The following is an 18,113-nucleotide window of genomic DNA, read 5'->3' as shown; positions in this document are numbered from 1 at the left end:
CAGCTCATTGGTAGTACACTTGCTCAACATAGATGAGGCCCTTGTTTCATGCCCAGCACCACAAAAAATAAGAAGGAACTAAAGTGAGAGCCATGCATGGTAGCTCTTGACTGTAAACCCATCCATCTACTTAGAAGGTAGAGATAGGAGGATCATGGTCCAAGATTGGCCTGGGCAAAAACACAAGATCCTATCTGATAAAATAACTAAAGCAAAAAGGGCTGGAGGCATGGCTCAAGTGGTAGAGTGCTTGCTTAGCAAGTGCAAGGCCCTGAGTTCAAACTCCAGTACTGCCAAAACAAATAGAACAACAAAAACCTTCAGAGTGAAAGGATGAGGTAAGAAGTATAGAGAACACCTTCAAGGGAATGTCACAGAGGCCAGTTACTGTTAAAAAGCTTGGAAGTGCACAGGTGTGTGGGCTCAGGGCCGAGCATCATGGTCTTTGTGGAGATGGAGCTGTCCCTTGCTTCTACAGGGTCTGAGTCCTGTTCAGGACTTGCTGCATCTCCCCACTCCTCCCCATCTTCTTTAGAGTAGAGCAGGATGTGTTTATCCTTCATGGAGCTGAGGAAAAGGCAAGAAGCTTAGGAAGAGACCAATAATTAGGCTTTTTTAGAAAGCGTGAGACACGTTGGCAGCATGGCCTTCCAAGACAGTGGGTCTTTGTTTGCACCCCAGAACACTAGCTATCATGGTGTCTGGGTGTTCCAGGGTTCTGTAGCTGTGTTCTGTAGTCCTGGCCTGCCTGTGCCAAGCAGGACTCTAATTGGATTGCTGGTGCACACACAGTTTCTTCATCACCTGTGCCCACATTGCTTTGTTTTTGTTACTGCAGTGTTGTGAATGGACCAACCCTTTCTTTTGTTGGTTTCCTCCATTTTTCTTGAGAGCAGCGGTTGGCACAGATGCTGGCCACAATGCATGCTGGCCATTGGGGGATATCCATCACAGGAAGATCTGCCTTCCCTTAGCTCCTCACTCTTGGCTTTTGGCTCTGCTGCCTCCCAACTGCCAGTGCATTTGATTCCTTGCCTTTGTCCAAGGGCCAGGACAGGGCACCACCTCCTTGGCTCTGTGGTTCCATTTGGAAGCCAAAGTCACTCCTCCCACAAGGAACTGTGGGTTTCTTGGGTATGCCATTAGTGTGGTGGGAAGATGAGAACAGGGATTGTAAGTGCTCGTTGTGTGGTGGCATGGCAGGGGTGCATGTGCTATGCCATTGTTCCTGTCTGTAAGGGAACTGTAGAAACAAGTGTCTGGAATTAGATGCAGTGCTCCAGGACCCCCTTTCCTTTCTCTGCTTAGACTTTCTGGACAGAAGCTGCTTTTCGCTTGATTAACTGTCACAAACTCTCTGGAGTTTTGCATTTTGGAAACCACATTGCCAAAGCAGAGTCATTATATCTGTTATAAAAGCCCCCAAATAAATTCCTTTTAGTGTAAATGGAGAATAAAGAATAGAAGAGTTTAATCTGTCTTCTTGCCTATTAGTGAAATAACTAGTGGGTGACCTGGTTCATCTACATATTAAATGGCCTAGACCTATCTGTACTTTTTTTTTTTTCTTTTTAACTTGTTGCCTTGGAAACAATGCCCCAGCTCAGAAACTGCACAAGGCCTGAAGCAAATCTGCAATCTGTTTTCTTCACACTGCAAAGGCAGTGAATTGAGAAAGGTTGGATTTTCCCAAAATGTCTTCAGGGGTTCATAGAAGAGACAGAGGCAGGGAAAAGTAAGAGAGCTGTATTCTTATTGCTAACATTTTCAAAACACTACTTTTAAATTAGTTGAAAGTGGTTTTACTTAGCCTTAAAAAGAAGATAATAGTCTAGTCTCATCACTTCAGACGGTTTTATGTAAAGTAGAACTTTGCAGATGCATTTGGCAATGCTGGCATGAGAAGAATCAGCTATCAGTTGACACCAAACTCCAAACCTAGTGTTAGGGGGATCTCGACTCTGTCACTGCTTTGTTTAATAATAGCACTGGTTTTTTCAGATGGTTTCCAGGTGTCTTATTTTTCTCAGGCCACCTTTTCAGGAGACTTAAGAAGCAAGACTTTAAGATAGGAGTTAGCAGGCAGAAAGCAACATTGGCCCACCTTCTACCCTAAATATGTAGCCTCCATCTCCTGGTGATCCTAGCAGTCTTCTACAACACCTCATTTTACAGACAAGGAGAGAGTGGCACTGAGAGAGGTGACATAAATCACCTAAGGTGCATACCTTCTTGGGACAGAATGTGGACTAGAAATCAGGTTTCCTGACTCCAAATCTAGTGCCCTTTCTGTATCAGTCCTGATTCAACAAATCACTTACTCTGAGTTCTGCCAGAGGTAAAGTTGAGTGAGGGTTGTGGGAAAAGAATGTTCTTCTCTTGAAGCCAAACACCTGTCAATTGGCTTGGAAAACTGTGGAAGGAGGAGACAATGGTAGCTTCAAATTTTAAATCTCTTCTTGCTGGTACATGTTGGTAATAGAAGGAATTAGACTGAGTCTGGATCCTTGGGTGCTCTGAGGATAAATTGTCAAAAATGTGCCTTCCCATTCAAGGCACAAATTCAGTCCTCTTGTGACTCTGTCTTTTCTGAAGTTCCCTTTACCATGGATTACAATGGAGATAGACCTTCAGCATGAGGAAATAAAATGACTTGGAGACTTTTTTTTTTTCCCCTTCAAAACTTAGATAGGGACAAGTTGGCCCGAGGCCATTACAGAATCTTTGAAAAAAGACCTTTTAGCAAGGAAATAGCTTTTTAAAATACAGTACAGGCTTTTGGTCATGGCTTCGAGCTGGAAAGTCTTCATGGAATAGTAGGAACTGTGTGTAGTGTCTTTTCAAGTACTTTCGTGTAGTCATTCTTCCTTTGTAAATGTGTTTTCTTACCTCCTGGCTCAAGCACTGACAGTATGCATTTATTTGTTCATTGATTCAGCAGTTACTGAGCTTCCCCTAAGTGTTACATACTATGAGTTGCTTGGGAAGTAGAGATGAGAATTAAACACAATCTCTGGTCTCAGTTGTACTTAGGCATATATTTTATTCAGCAGCTGAACACTTCTAAATAAAAAGAGATGGACATTTGGACTGCTTGCATGAGTGACTGAATAGCTTTTTCATAAGATGTCACATAGTAAGAATAGTTCAGGCAGTCTCTATAAGGTCTTAAAACAAGCTCTGAGGCCAGGCATGGTAGCTCATACACTGTAATCCCAGCTGTTGGGAGGATGGGGGCATTGAAATTCAAGGCCATTCCTGGCAAAAAGTTAGTGAGACCCCATCTCAAATAACAAGCTGGATGTAGTGGTGCATGTTTGTAACCACAGCTATACAGAAGGCGTAGATAGGAGGATTGCAATCCAAGGACCACCCAGGGCAAAAGCAAGACCCTATCAAAAAAAAAATTAAAGCAAAAAAGTGCTGGGGCCATGACTCAAGTGGTAGAGTGCCTGCCTTTCAACTGTGAGGTTCTGAGTTCAAACCCTGTACTGCCCCAAAATAACAAAAACCATAATGAAAACAAGCTCTGGTCCAGAGGTATAGTAGGGAACCTGTGGACTTCAGCGTAGGGGGCTATTTGAGATTGGACAGTGGGAGGAAGAGTTGGGGCAAGTATAGCAGAGTCCTGGAGTGTGGGTATGTGGCTGCAATGGGGGCCAGGTGGAAGAGGGGGTGAAGCACTGAAAAGTAGCAGTAGCAGGTGCATGATCCCTGCCTCCCTTGGGGCCAGACTTTACACACCCACTTATTCCTTCTCAGTATCCTGTGATGTGTTCCCAAGTCACTGATGAAGAAACCTATCTGGACAGGTCACAGTGCAAAGTTATGAGTTGGGATTTCATCCGGGGTCTTTCTGCTGCCCCAGTCCACCAGCTTGTGACTTCACATACCAGGTTGAAAACTGGTCAGGACAAGAAGGCTAATTTTCTTTTCCTTTCAACCATGAAAATGTGATCTCTGTTTTGCCTGTTAGAGATTCTTCATTTAAGGATGGCGTTGGGTAAGTGGGTGTTAAGGGGAGAGAAAATGAAGAACATTTACACTGGAGTGTCAAGAATGAGTGAAAAACTAGGACTACACTGGTAAGATGAGGTAGAAAATATAAGAATCTCATGCATAGACTTGACTTAAAACCTATTGTACCTGGGTTTTTACAGTTGACAAATTAAATTTAGATTGTAGGGCAGGGTAGGAGGTGAGTGATTTCTGAATGAATACAGTATTCTGGGGTTTTGAATTTGAATTTTAATTTTGTGGCTCACATGTGGTTCTATCACTATCCCTAACCATAACCAGTTCTACCACCGAGCTGCTCCTAACATCCCATTGTCTTAGTGGAAGTAGATCTGGTAGACATGCCTTTCCTCTCTCCTTTCTGTGTAGTACCAAGGAGAATGTTTTGTTTTTGCTTCATGGAGGGAATTCATGACTAATGGTAGCTATTTTACATCTTTGTGGGTCCCATGATACCATGTGCACTTTTCTTCATCCCAGTGACTCTGGAAGTCAACATGATCCCTGCCTTCAGGATCCTGCAGCTTAAAAAGGGGAGCACATGATTGCAGTATAGTGGAATTAGTACGGGTGTGGGGGGGGAGGGGTTTGATGCACATCAAAGAAGAACATTGTGTGAATATGTCTCAGAACCAGTGATGTGGAAAATGAGTTAGTGGAAAGATATTTCATACTTTATTTTATAAGCTGATTGAGGAACTCCTGAAAAAAATTGTTTTGTAGAGTTGTTTGCTCCTGAAACTTGATGTTGAGGTCACGGTTGGCCATGGGACCATGTTCAGATCTGTGGCAAGCCATTCTGTGGAGAATGTCTTCTTATACTGACGACCAGGATGGAAAGCTAATCTTTTCGTATGCTGTTAGATCTCACTTCCTTTACCAGTGCACATATCATGAGCACTGATTTTCTTTGCAGTTTTGTATGAATCTAGTCCTAGACAGCAATTTGAACCTGATTATTATTGGTTAGGGCTAGACATTTTGGTCAGCACCTGAGTTGTTTTCTTCTGGGCCCCCACATGACCACAGCTTCTCATCAGTCTTGTGAAAAATAGTATAATTTGATTTCATGCATTGGGTCTCTTAGACAAAAAACACATTTAGAGGCTAGTTACTGGTTCCAGATTACTTTGAAATATTTGTAGTTTTTTTTTTAAGGCAGAAAGTTGAGCTGTTGACAAAGGAAACAGTTGCCTTTTTCCTTCTAATGTGCAGCAAAATATGTCCTAATGGTGCAGTTACAGAATATTAAGTTGTTAATGCAACAAATAAAAAGTTAATCCATTTTGGACTTTATTGTACTGTGTTGTTCTTGTTTGTGGAGTGATGTAATTGTAACTGAGTAATTAATGCCCTCTAGAGGGATTAGCAGTGAAGAATGAGATAAAAGAAGGAGAAAGAACAGAGTTGCCTAGAAGACAGGAGTTTAGAAAGTGCTGAAGCACAGAACTTCCTGATGATGATTTTCAGCTTTCCTGACTGTACTTACACCCTTTCATATCTCCCAGTGCTGATCAACTGGGCTATAACAGGTAACTTTGTATTGGAAATGATTGCTTTCCAAGATGGACCAGCCTTTTCTCAAGAATTTGGTTGTCAACCAAGCCACCAGCCCTTGCTATATGCCCTGAAAGGATTTCTCACTTTCATAATTTCCATGTTTTTGTTATCTATTATTGAAAGATCTTTTGGTCATTGTTTATACTAGAAAATGAAAGCCAGAGAAATAGGAGACCTCTGTCAGCGAGTTCTTGTTTTTGTGTCAGAGCTTGGTGGGTCTCTCACTACCAACAAATTGTTTTGGTGCATTTTTCTTGCCATCTTTATTGGTTCTGGGGTTTCTAATGGTCAGCCTGTGCTTCCAGATTGAAGTCATTAACTTTGACCAAAACAGGAGAGATTTGAGAAGAGGCAGTGTACAGAAGAAAGTTAGAACTACCAAGAACCTTTTGTTTTCCACAGAAATCAGAGATGGAAAAAGCTCCAGGCATTAGAGTATGGCAGTAATTCTAATCTTTGTAGCCCCTGCCCAGGAAGCAGAAGGGAAGGAACCTTCTCCTCTACCTGCTGCCACCTGGCTGGCATCATAACTATTCTTAGGTGGCAGGTTCCTCATTCGGAATTTAAAAAAAAAGTAGGCTAAATTGTTAAAAATTCTGTGGTTTGGTTTTAAAATCAAAGAGCTATTAATGAATTAGTTAGAGTTTCTGGTGTCCTTGCATTCCTTGTCCTCCATGTGTCTCGTGTTGGCCTTGTTCTGTGGGCCACTCAGCTCCCTGGCCTCACTCCATGTTATTTTCTCCAGGTTGAGTTGTTCCACTGTCCCAGCTCTCCGAGGAAGGTGGAGTGAAGCAAGTATAAATGGGGCCTCCAGCCTACCCGAGAAGCCTGAACGCAGGGTAATTTCACCCTGATAACTTCTCCCCTGTTTGTAGGAGACTTAGGAGGTCAGCTGGACAGCTGGTCAGCTGATTCTTCTGGAATTAGGCAGTCTGGGTCAGATGACATTGCCATGAGCTGCTTCATCGGGGCCAGATGGACTTGACTTACACAGCTTGCATCATCACTCCCACTTTCACCAGCCTGTTAACAGTGGGTGGTCACAACTAAAATAGCTTCTCTGAAACGTGAGCACGTGAAGTCTTCATAGAAACACGTGTATGTTTATAACTGGCGAGCAAGAGCTTATTTTTCTTAAAGAGAGTAATAGAAATTTTGGTTTCAGCTGACATGATTTCTCTGGACAAACAGGTATGAAAAGATTTTCCTGGATGAATTACTAATGAAGAGAATGCTATTGTGTACTGTTGAGATGTCACTAAGCAGGTATTATCCTAGACACTCATCACGTATATGCATGTGTTCATTCTTTTAAAGGCTGATTGAAACAAACGTCTCTTTGGGTTAGGGTCTCTAAAACTCTTTACTTGGCATCTAATACAAACAAACTTGCAAAAAATTTCAGATACTTTACTATTCCAGGAATGGGGGAGGGGAATAAAGGAAAATGATGTAGGGGGTGAATTCAACTATGATATATGGTAAGAACTTTTATAAATGTCACAATGGACCCCCAGTACAACAATAATAAATAAATAAATACGGATAACTTTTCACATAAAATTATACTGGGACCAAATTATTTGCTGTTTTTTTCTTCAAATGCCTGCCCTTCATATTATGTATGATGCTCTAACTTGAATAAACTTAGGATGGCTTTATGTCATCCTGATGTGGCCTAGGAGAGCTAGAATTGGAGAAACCCTAGAAGCGCAAACCAGGTAGTAGGGATCCATAGCTATCTGTGACAGGTCATTGCTGAAGTACATTCTTGTAATGCAATTTCCTTGTTGGCTTTGTTATCAGGACAGTTTTCCTGGGAAAACTAATAACAGCGTTATTTCAACATGGTTAAAAATAAACTGAATAGAAAATGGAGCCCTGGGCTTTGGTTAAACATTCACTTACTCAGCATTCTTTCTCTTGGGTTCTCTAAAAACACAAGCCTAAGTCCTTTCTGTACACTTGCATGGGTAGGTGTTAACCCTCTCTGTTTATGCGGTGGCTTCAGACATGTGTCTTGCTCTTGGTCAGTGTGGGAAATGCTGCCCTGGGGTCCATGTTTGTGGAGTTTCTAGGGTTCTGAAGCAGGAAAAGGAGCATCTTTTTTTTTTTTTTTTTTTCTAAGAGGAGCATCTTGAGGATGCTGAGAATCCCAAGGTGGAGCTGGGGAGCATCATGGCCAGCTTGGGCTTCCTGGGAATAGAGGAGGGTTGTGATGCACTTGACAGGCTCTTTCAGGGGACCCATGGGAAGCAGATGCTCTGTTTCAGCAACTTTGTGTAGAGGAGAGGTGCACCCCCACCCAGTACATGTCTCATCTTTCCTAGGCATTAGTAACTCCTTTGGGGATATTTACTTAGGTGTTAAGAACACAGGCCAACATAGTCAGTGTTGTGGAAGTCCACAGGTGAAAAACAGGCATTGTTACCCTCAGAAGCCTTCATTGGTGTGTAGACCAGGAGTGTTTCAGAGGAAAGAAGGAAACTGACATGGTTTTTGGGTGGGAGAGGAGTGCTTGCTTTGAATCTGAAAGAAAAGGCTGGGGCTATCCATGGGAGAGAGGAGTACTACAGACAATTTGCAGTACTTCCCCTGGAAGGGAAAACTTGGGAAGAATGTTTTGGTGTGGGTGGTTGTAGTCCTTGTATTTATTTCTTTGGATGTGGTGTGTCACAGTGCTTATTTGATTGCTGTAGCTCACCAGTCTTCTCCAGTCCACATTAGTCTATAGTGAATTTTTAAAATCTCAAATTCAGCGGGTTGTGGACTTTCTAAGTAAAAGGGAACTCTTCCCAGCTTTCAAAAAATGGAAAGGGAATGTGACTGTCCCCAAAGCCCAGCATGGGATCTGGCAAATAATAAATACTGGTTGAAAGAAGGACAGTGGTTCAGGGGTAGTTTTTTTTTTTTGGAGAAGAGCTAATGAGTGATGAACAGAGGATCATTTTCTCTCACGTAAGAGTAAGTATTTGGAGGTACATGAATGAACTCTCTCACAAGCGTGTTGGCTCTGCCAAGGTAAAGGTGATGCGGTTTCCAGCTCATGTTGCAAGTTCATGTCTCAAGGGGAGGTTCTGTGAGACTTGGGGCTGCCTCCTGACCACATAGCTTTGCATAATTGATTAACTCTGCATAAATGTTTGCATTCCTTTCCTAAAATAAATTTCACTTTCTAATTAACTCACCAGAATTAATAAGTTTCAAAATACAGGATGTGTGTTGAATCTTGTGATCTGCTCTGATGCAGCCAGCTCCCTGAAAAAGGGTAATTAATGGTCCTGAATCTCTGAAGATATCCTTAGTTCCTGAACTGGTAAACGGGCCTCTAAAAGTATTTAATACTTACTGTGTCTCCCATGTGCCAAGCCCTGCTGAGGATGTCACCCAGTGACCCGCCTTGATCATCTCTTTTATATCGTAGACATCCTAAGAGTTAGCACTGTAAGTGTCTCCATTTCCACAGTGAAGTCACAAAGTTGGTCCAGCCAGCACACAGCAGAACCTGATCTGAGCTGCCAGAGTCGAGGTCCAGAGCCAGTGTTCCTGTGGGCCAGGCCACTTGCCCCTCTTTTCTCTCTCATGGGCATTCCAGTTATCTTTGTCCTGTCTTCTGTCTGTTTATTGGGAACTCTCTGAGTGAATGGGATAAGCTGCATAAGTAGGTCCAAGACAGATCCCAAGTAAATAGACCCCGATATGTCACACAGGTTATCACTAGCATCATGGCAGGTCATGGTCCTACCATCCCAAATTGGATGTCAGTTTGGGAGCAATTATGGGGAAAAGTATGCATTTTATCGTAGCAGAGACTGTTGGGCTGGGAGAAGCCCAGGGAGGGGGCTTGGAGTCTCAGGGAGGAAACAACTAAGGATTCTGGTTGGAAACTTGTAAGAGCAGTAAACATTTTATTTTATTTATTTATTTTTATATTATTGTTGTGGTGGGTGGGGGTACATTGTGGCATTTACAAAGTTCTTACAATATATCAAATATATCATACTTAATTCACCCCCTCTACCATTTTCCTTTGTCCCCTCCTTCCCCCATTTCTGAACTAGTTTTGATAGGTATCATTTTTCCATTTACAGTATTTACACCATATTCATCCTTCCCCACATCTTCCCCGCTCCTACTGGCACCAGTTCCCCCCGCCACCCTTAGTCAGGAGCTGTCCCAAAGGGCAGTAAACATTTTAAATCAGCACACCCATCACTTCTAGATGAGAGGTGCCTGGTACTTTCAAAGATTAAATATAACGTGTGAGCACTGGGCTTGAAAGTGGGGGTGCTTTTGCCTCTGTCTTCTGTATTACTAGAAATATGGAAAGGACACAGCTATGAGGAACTGTTTTGCAAAGTGAGTTTTAGATTTGGGTATTTATTTATTTATTTATTTATTTTTATAGTACTGGAGTTTAAACTCAGGGCCTTGTACTTGCTAAGCAAGTGCTCTACCACTTGAACCATGTCCCCAGCCTTTTTTTGCTATAGTTATTTTTCAGATAGAATCTCATAGGATTCAGTCCTCCTATCTATACCTCTCACATAGTTGGGATGACAGGTATATATGCCATGATGCTAGTTTTTTATCGAGATGGGGTCTTGCTAATTTTTCCCCCAGGCTGGCCTTAAGCCAGCTGTTCTTCTGATCCCAACTCTTGAGTGGTTGGGATTACAGGCATGAGCTATGGTATCTGGCTAGGTTTGTGTGTGTGTGTGTGTGTGTGTGTGTGTGTATGTGTGTGGTGCTGGGGATCATATCCAGCACATGCTAGTTAAGCCCTTTACCACTGAGCTATACCCCCAATCCCAGGTTTTTTGTTTTTAAGCAGAATATAGAACAATTAATTTTTACTTCCATGAATACTGGGTGAAGAAACTCAATTAAATGCAGTAAATAGTTTAAAAAATGATTTAAATGATAAAAATAATTAGTCATGACATTTTTTGATTCACAGGGTCTAGATTAGATGATCAACATCTTAGATAATCTAATTTGATTAGTGTACACTATGATATTATTTCCCCTCTTTTTAAAAAGGCAAAATTTGTGGATATTATAAACTTAATGTTTATAGTATTGCAGGTTAATTTTGAATTAATAGAAATATTGGAAGTTTTAATAACATTGGAAAAGTAGATCATGTGGATAAATTGAGAGAGAAACCAAAAATTAATCTATTTGATGTTTCTTTTTTATTTTCTTGTGGATTATGTGAATATCCAGAAGGCAATAAAATATTGTAGGACTCCAGAGGCAGAGAAAGGAAGTAAAATAAGCATTATTTTTTCTTTCAGGGCAGATGGATGGAATTTGATGGCATTGAATACTGTATTCAGAATATCATAGTTTCTGATGAAAGAGAAAAAGTTTCCAGAATACTGCACAATGTGTGATGTATTGATTAGCTAAGAGAAAACATACCTTTAAAAAAATCACAGATTTTTCTTGTTGTTAATCAAGATATAATAATGTTGGAGATATTATTCCTAGTTCTCTTTTCTGATCTGAGGAAAAGAAACTCTTGAATTAACCCCCATAGCTCTGGTGGCTAAAATCGCCTAGCAAGTGACACAGGTACCTACTTAACAGAAGGAGCTAAAAACAGGCAGAAAGACCTAGGGAAGAGCATCCCCTGGGCTTACACACAGCTCAGGTAAGGTGTGTGCAGAAGAGCTTGGATCTGAGGGGTTGGCATTTACAGTGTCTTGCTGATAGGATGGGCTCTGCCTTTATAAAGAAACTCCCTAGCTACTCAGGAGGCAGAGATCAGGAGGATTGTTCAAAGCCAGCCCTGGGCAAATAGTTCAACAAGACCCTATCTCAAAAAAATCCATCACAAAAAAAGGGCTGGCAGAGTGGCTCAAGGTGTAGGCCCTGAGTCAAACCCCAGTACCTCAGAATAAAACAAAATAAAAACAAACTCCCAGCTGGGCACCCAAGTCTCATGCCCATAAACCTAACTAATTGAGAGGCTGGTTTGAGGCCAGCCCAGGTAAATAGTTTGTGAGACCCCCATCTCCAAAATAACCAGAGGAAAAAAGACTGGAGGTGTGGGTCAAGCGGTAGAGCACCTGCTTTGCAAGCAGGAAGCCCTGAGTTCAAACCTGAGTCCTACAAAAAAAAAAAAGAAAGTTAGGAGCCATAATTGGAAACCAGGTCTGTGCTACTTAATTTAATTGTGACATGCTAGGACACTGCACTAGAGAGGGGAGAAATCTTGATGGGACACTCAGATGAACCACCATGCTTGTGCTAAAAATTATCAAGGCCTTGCTAGACTGAAATATTCATTGTAAGACCTGGTCCAAAAAATGCCTTCAGTTAAAGAGTTCTCTGGAAGAATGTTCAGATCTCTGAGGATAATTGTTCAAAATCCCCCAGGAATGAGTCTTACATTCGTTACATGAGTGTGAGAAAGGTAATTTGCTCTTGGAGCAGAGGGAAAAAAATGAGCCTTTAACTAAACTCTGATTCATAAGGAGAACCTGTCCATCATTAAATGTTGATAAGTTTAGGGGGGACAAAAAAGGAAGAAATACAGTTCAAATTCAATGAGTAGATGAAGTACGATGTGCTAGACCTTTAAAGCTTTGAGGGGTCGGCTATATTCATTAACAAGGGTTAACTTCAGGATTCAGAGTTTAAGAGACCTGGAAAGCTAAAAATCTTTCTTCTGTGCATCATTTCATTCAGTTCAATAAATACTTTCCCTGGCCAAAGGGAACCCTTAGCCTTACTCTTGACCTTTTAAAAATGACATTGTGGCCAGTTTTGTAAGTAGAGCTTATGCTTGAATCTCTAGACCATTGTCAACTTAAGAGGGTCTCACATGATGAAGAACTGATTTCTCCGGATCGTAAGGACAGTGTTAATGGCCCACTTCAGCCACCATAGCCAAATGTTCTTGAGGTACCTAAATGCTTTTGGGTTCCGTCCGGTGTAATTTTAAATGGCAGACACATATTTGGGGACAGTTTTTATTCATATTTTGCTTAAAAAATAAGCTAAAGCAGACCAAAATCCAGAACACTTTGTACTGCTGCTTCTTATTAACATTTTTTGGTTCTTGGTGAGTGAGTGATATGAGATCAGTACTTAACAGTTTGATAGATCTTATTCTCATAAATTGAAGTAATTTTAGATAGCAGTTTTCACACAGTTTCAAATGGTGGTTTAAATTCATTTGTAGTTATCTATGCTAGAGTTGAGTTAACTCTGATTTAATCAAAGTTGGTGTTTCATGACTTGGTGTTTTAAAATACATATAGAAGAGCTGTTTATGTGATATATTGCTTGTGTGTCATTCTCCCCATATCACCAGATCAAATTACAGAAGAAAAATAAAATCCTAAGGCTCTAATGCCTGTATACTCAATGTCTCCCAGAAGGACTTCTTCAGAAATTTCTAGAAATTGGTAATGTTGTTTGGGTTGGCAGCCATGGTCAAACTGTGAACAGAAGAAAAGAAAAATTTTCCAAACCAAAAGCAAATAGGGCAGCAACTGAGAAGTATGTTCTCTGACACCTTCTACCCCATATGAAAAAGAAGTAGCATTTTTCATGGGGAAGGATGTACGGGACTGGTTCAGCCGTTGATGAAAACAACATATGGTTAGTTTTATGAGGACTTAGAGACAGATGGTGGCCTATAGGCTAATTATGCAGTGGATGAGATTCTTCAAACAAATCACTGTGATTGTGACATGACTGTTTCTGAGGAGTAAGACATTCTGAACTGTTCATTGTCACACTCGGTAAACATGCTCCAGGTGAATGGGGGAAAAGGTGCCACCTGAGACAGTATATTTACAGCATCGTTTCATCTCCATATGGATGTTAGCAACTAAAAGAAAAAAGGAAGTTAAGAAGTTGAGAGTGGGAATACAATAAACGCTCAGCTTGGGGCTGGGGGGTGTAGCTCACTGGTAGAGCATTTGCCTAGCATGTGTGAGGCCCTGGGTTTGATCCCCAGCCCTGCAAACAAACAAAATAGAACAAAAACCCTCAGCTCTGCAAGTCTGTATTATTTTTGTTGTCAAGTGTCAACATTCTCTTTTTAATCACTTTGAAGGGGACCCTTTCTAGAGTCCCTCTGCTGTCTGGGAACAGATCATCCCAGACATAAGCAGGCTTTGGGTGAGCAGCCAGGTAGGCCACCCTCCCTCAGAGCTGTCACCCTGGCTTTCCTCTGCTTGAGCACTTGTGCCAGTGCATTTGTGGCTCAGGATTGTCCATCTCATCTCTTTAAAAATCATGTCCCCTTCTTGGCATTGCCTCTCCAGGACTTAACCTTTCTTCATCACACTTTTCAACCATCTGACATATTATATTGTCATTATCTTGCTTAAATGTTTATTATCTTAGCATAGCTTCCCCCAAAGGAAAACTTCATGAGGACAGGGGTCTTTTCTGTGTGTGACACTAATCAAGGTACAGTGCTGGCCGTGGCAGTACTTAGTAACTGCTGAAGTAAGGAAGGAATTCATCAGAACTCCAATCTTACCACAGTGCTACAACACAGGCTCTGTCCTTCTTAGTTGTAGACTGGCCATGTGTGCCTCTCCTGCTTGTATCTGGACTTACTATTGCCTTTGTTCTTGTTTTGAGGCAGGGTCTCCCTGTGTAGACCAGCCTGGCCTCAAACTCTCTAGTCTCCTGCCTCAACCTCCCTGGTGCTAGGATTGCAGGTCTGTACCACCACACCTACTGGGCTTATAGTTTTAAAGTCTACTGCAGTGTATTGTAACTGTCTTCTCACTCGTCCGTCTTGTCCTTGACAGTAGAAACTTTGGAGAGTTGCTGTTATGCCCACAGGCCTACTATTGACTGGTATTTGTTTATTGACTGTGGGAACTGAAGGAGTGGTCACTACCCTGCACCCTCACACAACAGCCTATGCGGTTGATGGTTTTATGCCCATTTTACAGATGGTCAACTGAGGGAAGCAGCCATAATTTGAAGGTTTGTCAGACTTCAAGACCCAGCTTCTGCTCCATCAGGAGTTCTTATCTTTCATACACAGTACTCCTTTTTCAGTGTCAAATTTCCCAAGCCTCACAAGCCACAGTACATGTAGTTCTTACTTACCTAATTGAGAACGTATATATAAAAATCTAAGTTTAATAGTGCTTTCAATTACTATTATTATTCATTTTACTAACATTATAAATTTGAATACTGGCCAACGTGGTATGTGGGAGACCTTCTATCTGGGACAGTGTTTGCCAGCCCCTTCCTGAGTGGCTGCAGACTTCCAGGTCAGCTGAGGTCTCCTCACTGCTCTTTATGTGATGCTCTGCCCCCTCCCTGGCTGCCCATCATTGTGTTTATCCGGGTAACTCCTGGCTAGCCCTTTTTCTACTTATATTTTGCTGCTCTGTAATACACCCCTGGTTTGAAAACAACCATCAAGCCTCCTAGAACTTGTTAGGATGAGGAAAATGGACAGGTGGGTTCTGAGTAAGCTGCAGAAGCTTATTCTGCATGGGTTTATGAAGTTATGTTTGGTTGCAGGTCCTGAGAAGGCAGGTTCTGTGCCTTCTTGGGGGTACCTGTGCAGAGTGAGCCAGCACCCAGTTTGGCTCAGTGCTAGAGGAGGAGGTGTGTGGACATGACAGGGCACAGGTAGCACTAGACACTCAAGTATAAGGTCAGCTTCTTTTTGCTGCTTCCTTGAGTCCTCTGCTTTGATTGTGCCCCTCTCTGCCTTAGCTCCCCAGGCTCCCAGCTGGTTTGGAAACTGCATTATATGTTTGCATGTGTGCATTTTCCTTTCTCCCCTCCACCCTGCTAATGACTGAAATTTGCAGTCAGTATTTAAATATACACCTTATTGGCAAGGCAATTTCAGGTACAAATAAGATGCTATAGTGATTGTTATAGCCTTTCTGCTATAGGGAAAGGTTTATGTCTTCCTTTTTTTTTTTTTTTTTGTCTTACTATTTTTCAGCACAAATCATAACCTTTAAAATTGCTGTTAATACAAGAGTCTGTAGTCTGCTGCCCAGGGTGTACCAAGTCCTACCTCGTGTATCTTCAAGCCCATTCTCTGTATTTGGTTAAAAAGCCACCACAGAAATGTGAGATACTTATTTTTTTAATCTATCAATGCATCAGTCCATCCATCCATCTGCCCATGTCTTTAAGCAAAACTTATGTAATATATATATTTTTATATATATACTTGCCTCCTCCATCTGTGGGTTCTGTATTTGCAGACTAAAACAACAGTGGATCAAAAGTATCAGAAAAAGAATTGTATCTGTATGGAACAAGCACAGACTTTTTTCCTTGCTACTATTCCCTAAGCAATACACTATAGCTTCTGTTTATGTAACATTTACACTATATTAGGTATTACAAGTAATCTAGAAGTGATGTAAGTATATGGGAGTGTGCATAGGATGTATGCGAATACTACACTATTTTGCATTAGAGACTTGGACATCTGCCGATGTTGATAGCCATGGGAGTCCTGGACCCAGTCCCCAGTGAATAACGGGGGATGCCTGTGTATAAATGCATCTTTCATATATGGGGAGAGATACGGTTATATATCTGTGGATATATGTGGTTTAAGAACTCATAACAGGACTGGTGGTGTAGCTCAGTTGTAGGGAACATGCCTAGCACGTGTGCGCGTGCACACACACACACATCATAATATAATACAGGAGATACAAGAATAAGATGGAGTCACAATGCCTAATAATAGGTACTTATTAAGTGTTTGCTATTAATATTAAGGTGTTAGAAAATTTTAATCTTGTTTATAAGTAAATTAGGCAAATTCATGAAGATTAAGGGGTAAGTAGAATGCTTTACCCTGGTGGGCAATTGAACTAGCTGAAAGTGAGTTGCACATGTTCTTGGAGCATCCTGATAACCAATGCAAAAAGGGAGGCATGGGTAGCCTCATGTTACAGAATACATGATCCTACTAAGAGGAGTTATAGGGCCTTATGAAATGGATACTATACCATAAAATGAGAAGCACCTCTAGCAAAATCCCCATGGTAAATGTAATAAGGAAGTCTGTGGCAGAGTCCTCAGTATTGTACAGTGGGACAAGGAACCACGCATCTCAACATGACCCGTCTACCAGAGGCAAAGAGGTTTGGAAGGTGTGTTGGTATTACAGATGCATAGCAGAAATAACTGCTCCCAAATCTTCAAGTCTCTGCAAACACAGCAGGCAAACTATACTGGGACTGGAGCAGATGATGGGGATAGGAGAAAAGGTATAGGCCAGAAATACAAGCTCTAATTAAGACGGTCTTTATTTCTTCTTTTCATAGTTGCCTCTGCATTTTTTAAGTGTCTGCCACTCAGTGCTCTTGGCTTTGGATTATCCAGCTATTTTATCTTGTCATGGTAATCGTGGATAATTCTTTGTCTTTCTATAGTTCTCAATTTTTGGTGGCCCTAGCATATTGTCTTTGATTTGTATACTTGGGCTTACTTTTTTGGGAAAGTCAGTTGGGTTGCAAGATATCCATATCCTGGAATTTTACTTTATTGTCATTGCTAGGGCTCTGGTATTTTAAATTTTCACTAAGTGGGAAATTCAGTTGTGAATAGGAGTTGCAATTTGGAAATGTGTCAACTTACGAAACTCATAGGCAGTGCCCCACCTCTCAGTCTGGCTTTTCAGCTTACTTGCGTCCTTCCTTCCTTCCTTCCTTTCTCTCTTCTTTCTTTCCTCCCCCTCCTTTTCTCCCTCCCTCCCTCCCTCCCTCCCTCCTTCCTTTCTTCCCTTCCTTCCTCCCTCCCCTCCTTCCCTTCTTTCCTTCCTTCCTTCCTGCACTGGGCTTCATGCTTGCTAGGCAGGTGCTCTACCATTTGAGTCACACCTCCAAGCCACCAGATAAGGTGTTTGACCCGCATGTTAGATGTTGACCTTTTCACATGCTGCCACAGACCCGGCACGCACCTTTGTCTTCTTATTGGGAGTTTCTACTTGTGATCTTGCAATCTTTCAGATCACATTTTCCAATCCTCTTGTTACTTCCTTTTCACTGTTTCTAGGATGAAAAGACATAAAGTGAGATGTGATTTGATATCTGATTCAAAAATCAACATTTCCATGGATTCAAAATTCAAAAAGGTGAAAAAAATCACACTGGTTTGTTTCCCTAAAAAATGAGCTCAGTCTTTTAGCTGAGCAAGTTTGGCTGTCTGCCCCATGGTGTTCATTACTTTGGATGTTCCACTGTGCTCTGTGCCTCATCCTTCCATGGTCCTTGTCATATTGGTGAGATGACCTCTTTACCACACTCGGCTATAGCTCTGTAAAGGCAGGAGCTCCAGTGACTGGCGGATTGTGTCGGATGTGTTGTGAACACTCAGTATATGTTTGTAGATCAATGGAATGACCACAAACTTAAAGAATACCTCTATGGTTCCAGTGAGTCATTGGATTGGACCTGATACCATCTCAAATAAACATGTCTCAAACCAAATCCAAGTTTAATACACTTTCTTCCCTGCCTTGTAGAAGTAGGAAGCCCACGCTGAGTTTCTGAGATAAA

At 41.6% G+C, this 18,113-nt stretch overlaps 1 protein-coding gene across 6 annotated transcripts in view; it reads left to right on the top strand.

The window, feature by feature from the left end:
* Positions 1–18,113, top strand: part of Tspan5 (tetraspanin 5) — a 168,757-nt gene that overhangs the window by 58,932 nt on the left and 91,712 nt on the right. The window contains exon 1 of one of the 6 annotated variants that reach the window (XM_074041412.1): positions 6,442–6,768. The exons of 4 other annotated variants lie outside the window; for them this stretch is intronic. In XM_074041412.1, coding sequence (XP_073897513.1) covers positions 6,748–6,768 — 21 coding nt within the window. In that variant the 5' untranslated portion in view covers positions 6,442–6,747. Of the gene's footprint in view, positions 1–6,441; positions 6,769–18,113 lie in introns of those variants that run through there. One more of the 6 variants, XM_074041410.1, reaches the window with a different exon arrangement.

The sequence above is a fragment of the Castor canadensis genome, chromosome 9 (genome assembly GCF_047511655.1).
Source record: "Castor canadensis chromosome 9, mCasCan1.hap1v2, whole genome shotgun sequence".
NCBI classification, from domain to species: domain Eukaryota; kingdom Metazoa; phylum Chordata; class Mammalia; order Rodentia; family Castoridae; genus Castor; species Castor canadensis.
Note: the sequence above shows the minus strand (reverse complement) of the source record. Positions and strands in the feature narration are given on the sequence as shown.